The following is an 882-nucleotide window of genomic DNA, read 5'->3' on the forward strand; positions in this document are numbered from 1 at the left end:
TCCCCCATAACTTCCTGATCGCTTTGCTCTGCCGCTCGTCGTTACCAGCCGTCGAACCGCGGCGGGGCAGCCCTCGCTGTACGGAGGAGGAGCAGGGGGGGCGTGTTGTCTGAGCGGCGTGCTGTGCGGGGGCCGCTGTTTCAAGTCTGTTGGGCCGCCCCGTTTGCCCCGGAAAAAATGCATGCCGCTTGTTCCTTCCCTTCCCTCCTGCTGCTAGCAAGGTAGTAGTGAAGAACACACACACACACACACAATGAGCGTGGAGCTCCGTGTGGGCAACCGCTTCCGCATCGGCCAGAAGATTGGGGCGGGCTCGTTCGGCGAGATCTTCCGCGGGACAAACATTCAGACCGGCGAGCCCGTGGCCATCAAGCTGGAGCAGGTGAAGACGCGGCACCCACAGCTCGCCTTCGAGGCCCGATTCTACCGCATCCTCAACGCTGGCGGCGGGGTCGTGGGCATCCCCAACATTTTGTTCTACGGCGTGGAGGGCGAGTTCAACGTGATGGTGATGGACCTGCTGGGGCCCTCACTCGAGGACCTGTTCAGCTTCTGCGACAGGAAACTCTCGCTGAAGACCACGCTGCTGCTGGCCGAGCAAATGATTGCGCGCATCGAGTTCGTCCACAGCAAGAGCGTCATCCACCGCGACATTAAGCCTGACAACTTTCTGATGGGCACCGGGAAGAAGGGGCACCACGTCTACATTGTCGACTTTGGCCTCGCCAAGAGGTATCGGGACCCCCGCACGCACCAGCACATTCCGTACAAGGAGGGGAAGAGTCTGACTGGGACGGCGCGGTACTGCTCGATCAACACGCACATCGGCATCGAGCAGAGCCGTCGTGACGACCTGGAAGGCATCGGCTACGTTCTGATGTA

The 882-nt window shown here is 61.1% G+C and overlaps 2 protein-coding genes across 2 annotated transcripts in view, besides 1 other annotated feature; both read left to right on the forward strand.

Moving 5' to 3' along the window:
* Nucleotides 1-113, forward strand: part of TraAM80_07546 (casein kinase 1) — a gene marked incomplete at both ends in the record, with an annotated part of 396 nt that extends 283 nt beyond the window's left edge. The window contains one exon of the mRNA XM_029384333.1: nt 1-113. This exon is cut by the window's left edge and continues 283 nt beyond it. Within this exon, the coding sequence (XP_029235868.1) occupies nt 1-113 (113 nt within the window).
* A 121-nt stretch (nt 114-234) lies between these two features.
* Nucleotides 235-253: a microsatellite.
* Nucleotides 254-880, forward strand: TraAM80_07547 (casein kinase 1; the record flags this gene model as incomplete). Its single annotated transcript, XM_029384334.1, has 1 exon — nt 254-880. A coding segment is annotated over one exon (627 nt), but the record flags the coding sequence as incomplete, so codon positions are not given.
* Nucleotides 881-882: the final 2 nt, after the last annotated feature.

This window comes from Trypanosoma rangeli (genome assembly GCF_003719475.1).
Source record: "Trypanosoma rangeli strain AM80 chromosome Unknown Tra_15.4_contig_00320, whole genome shotgun sequence".
Taxonomy (NCBI): Eukaryota; Euglenozoa; class Kinetoplastea; order Trypanosomatida; family Trypanosomatidae; genus Trypanosoma; species Trypanosoma rangeli.